The sequence below is a fragment of the Syngnathus scovelli genome, chromosome 10, assembly GCF_024217435.2.
Source record: "Syngnathus scovelli strain Florida chromosome 10, RoL_Ssco_1.2, whole genome shotgun sequence".
Taxonomy (NCBI): Eukaryota; Metazoa; Chordata; class Actinopteri; order Syngnathiformes; family Syngnathidae; genus Syngnathus; species Syngnathus scovelli.
In genome coordinates, this window is record NC_090856.1 from 9,779,692 (window position 1) to 9,783,511 (window position 3,820).

A 3,820-nucleotide genomic window follows, 5' to 3' on the forward strand; every position below is an offset into this window, starting at 1 on the left:
GTAGCTGCCAGCTTGGTTGCAAAGTCGGCTCGCCACCATGTTAATGACATAGCTTCCTGACAAGCTAGCTACCAGGACTTAGCTAACTAGAAACTAAGTGATATCGGATACGAGTCGCTTGAACATCCAAAATGGGAACTATGACGTTAGCAGATAATCAAATGATTAGTCTACTGATGCTAGCATTTAGCTCAGTACTGCTTAAGTGCAGCCTTAGCATAGGCAGCCATTAATCCTACTGGGGGCCTTTAATGTGCATCAGACCAGAAGGCAAGTATCCATTAAGGGATGAATTTGGCCCAGCTTTATGATGGCGTCCATCATCTTTTTCCCCCCTCCCCGGCTCCATCCATCATCTGCACCGAGGCTTTCTTGGCCCGCTGCCTCCGACACGCCGGCTTCCATTTTGCCTCCCGTTCGGATGCATTTGCATAAAACACGAGTCGTACACGCCACCCGGCGACCTATCCAGCGACCGGTCGGCGGTCCCCTTTGGCCACGCGGGGGCCCGACAAGCTGTCTCGGATCTGCTCTGTTTGCTTTATGGAGCAAGAAAAGCTCGCAGTGTGAAGATGCACACAGAGGACAAAAAAAAAAAAAAAAGAGAGATTTTTTTTCACTTTAAATGAGGCATTAAATTCCATGAAATATATTGTAAGGACTATTGGATCACACTCAATTATCCTGTATAATCGCTTATACACATTTATGTAACATTGAGATATGACGTTGATGACAGTCACCAAGACAAGAGAAGCCATGTGAACACTCTGAGACCATGACGGACGTACAATCTGATGAGTTGTTGTCACCAATGGCGCTTGTATCATGTTGTTTTAACTGGTTTATAGAATAAAACAACTGCGTCAATGTTTGAGGTGTCACAAAAGTGAATACTGGCATAGATCTCACTGTTCTGCTTCCAGTATTCTTTCTTTCTGGGAAAAACATCTGAGTTTTGTCAAACTTTCTCCTACTGCTGATTACTAAATAACAGAGATGGATGGAATAAAACTTTTTTCTTGATGGAGGAAGGGAGTCTACTCTTTCACTTGTTAGATTTGGTGTAAACGTAATTGTAGAACATTTTGTGGGTCCTGTAAAATGTCTGGCACTCCGCGGATTTTTCTTTGTTGAAAATGGCTGGCAAAGAATGAGTTTATAAAAAATGAACACTATTTGGCAAATTGGACCTATATGCACGAACAGAGCTAAAATGTCTTAAAATCAAATGTCACAAAATGTCCCTGGTATGAAAGTGCGATTTAAAGTAATCCAGATAGCGTGTGTTGACAAAAAAAAAAAAAGGTCCTTAAAGTGAGATAAAGCGTAATGGAGCCATTGTGCTCATGTTGGAGAGTTTCGTCATTATTTTATATATTTTTTTCAGTCTGGTCACAGAACATTCTCCCAATTCTACGCCAGTGGTATCATTACACGCAAAGCGGCGGAACAAATTGTCCGAGACCAAGTGAGAGTATTTACGTCCAAGTGAGCCTAATGGCGTCATTTGTGGCGCTGATGCTAATGCGGCCATTAGCGTGTTCCATTGGGCTGAGCTCAGGTGCATTCGGGGGAACTCGCTGAACCTTTGGGGGCCACAGTGAAGAGCAACTCTATAGGCAGAAGCATGTCGACCTCTAGTGGTCAAAAACAAAACAGCAGTTGATCATCATGAACGATGATCATTGCGAAATTACGTGAACACATTGGGGTGTCCATTAGACTTAGACTTAGACTTAGACTTAGACTCAACTTTATTAATCCCTTGGGAATACTCCTTCAGGGAAATTCAGGCCCCAGCAGTATCCATACCACAGAGCGGGTTTACTGCTAAATTAATTTCAAATACGTTGCCCAGTCACTTCTTCAGTATACAACAAAAACAAAAATCGCTGTACCAATACCTTTGCAGGGAAATGTAGCCGTCAACTTATTGACTGACGTGCATGAAGGAAAAAAAATATATTTGGCCTTATTTTAATGCAAGCAAAAAGCAGCTTGTTGTTGACCGAAGTAGCCTTGAAACTGCGATGGAATTGGCTGCAAATGTTTTGTTCCTAATTAACCTTCAAGCTCCTCAGCCACAATCAATGAAGTTTTCCCCTCTAATTGAGATATAGTAATTATCAGACTGTATTCATCTGCTTAATGAAACACTGTTCCAATGCGCCTGCGGCAAAAAGCTTAATTGAGGTACCCCGCCACCCTGATATAGGCCGAACTTTCCCTTTTCAGTGTGTGTGTGTATGTGTGTGTCCGCAGCTTCAAAGTGGTGAACGGGCGCCACGGACCGCCGGAGCGTGAAACTCACTGAGCGGACATCTCGCTATGGATCATCCTTCCTGTGAGATGCATTTGAGGGTTCTCACTGGTCAAGTGCACCCTGATGACTGACATGGAGACATTATTGTGTGACACTCTTGAGGCGTGAGGAGGGACAAAATGAAATGAAAAGCAGTATTAGGCTAGATCGAAGGGGGGAGAAAACACCGAGACTTGCCATATAAACCTGAAGAATGTCACAATCCTATTCCTGAATAATTTTGCATGCATTTGTTTTATCTTTGTTTGATATTGTCGCCTATGCTCGTTACTCCCCTTTAGTGCCATAATGCCTTAAAACTGTTCTGGTGTTGACTTGCCCATATAATAATGCGCGTTGCTCTTGTATAGGAACCTTCGTCGTTTCCGGCGTTGGCAAGTGCGTCAGGTGGAGGCGATGCGCTGCCGGCGAGAGTGGCATCGGCAACTGGGTGTGGAGAACGCCGGCAGCCTGGACTGTCGCTTCAAGCTTAACACTCACAAGATGGTGTTTGTGATAAACTCCGAGGACTACATGTACCGCAGAGGAGCGCTGGTCAAGGCCAGGAAGGTACGCTTTTGATGTGATCTTCTAACTGGGCGCGCACGGCAATGCGTATATACATTTTATTGTCTGTGTGAACCAAGGCCGAAATAACACACAACTACTATTTCAGATGGGACTGCTTTTAACCATGCTGCCCGTCTTTCCTTTTCCCAGTCTCAGCACCAAGTGGCGGCAAACCAGCACGAGCGCTTGGCCAAGTGGCACCGGGGCTGGCGGGCAGAGCACGTGACGCCCTCGGCCGAGCGCAGCGTGCACAAGTGGCTGATGGGAGAGGACGAGGAGGACATGATCCCCTGCAAGACCGCCTGCCTGTCCACGGAGCTCAAGGGCCAGGCAGTTAACAGATACCGCGTTCATTACAGCGGTAGCAAAGCCCCCGCCTCGCCTTAAGAGGACATTCGCGCGCATCTCCCCGCGCACACACAGCTGGTTACATGCATGGACATCCCTACACTAAACAGTGCAGTACTTGTGTACCTTCACCTTTCATGTTCACTCCCTCGTGCAGAGTGAGCGTGTTGGAAGAGTTAAAGTTAAAGTTAAAGTCCCAATGATCATCGTCACACACACATCTGGGTGTGGTGAAATTTGTCCTCTGCATTTAACCCATCCCCATGTGATTTTGATCCATCCCCTGGGGGAGAGGGGAGCAGTGAGCAGCAGCGGTGCCGCGCTCGGGAATCATTTGGTGATCTAACCCCCCAATTCCAACCCTTAATGCTGAGTGCCAAGCAGGGAGGCAATGGGTCCCATTTTTATAGTCTTTGGTATGACCCGGCCGGGGTTTGAACCCACAACCTTCCAGTCTCAGGGCGGACACTCTACTACTAGGCCACTGAGCTGGTCATACACGAGTGTGGACTTAGGGGAGGCCACAACTGCCCCCCCATCCTTTTCACTCAGCATCAGCAGTATCATCTGGCACTAAAAGTCAACACGATTTGACCA

At 46.5% G+C, this 3,820-nt stretch overlaps 1 protein-coding gene across 1 annotated transcript; it reads left to right on the forward strand.

Moving 5' to 3' along the window:
• Positions 1 to 2,590: 2,590 nt before the first annotated feature.
• On the forward strand, positions 2,591 to 3,399 carry LOC125972465 (paired amphipathic helix protein Sin3b-like). The gene is made up of 2 exons (XM_049726174.2): positions 2,591 to 2,875; positions 3,026 to 3,399. Exons 1-2 carry the CDS (start codon positions 2,723 to 2,725, stop codon positions 3,260 to 3,262), a joined length of 390 nt encoding a protein of 129 aa, XP_049582131.1. The 5' UTR covers positions 2,591 to 2,722; the 3' UTR covers positions 3,263 to 3,399.
• The last annotated feature ends 421 nt before the right edge of the window (positions 3,400 to 3,820 follow it).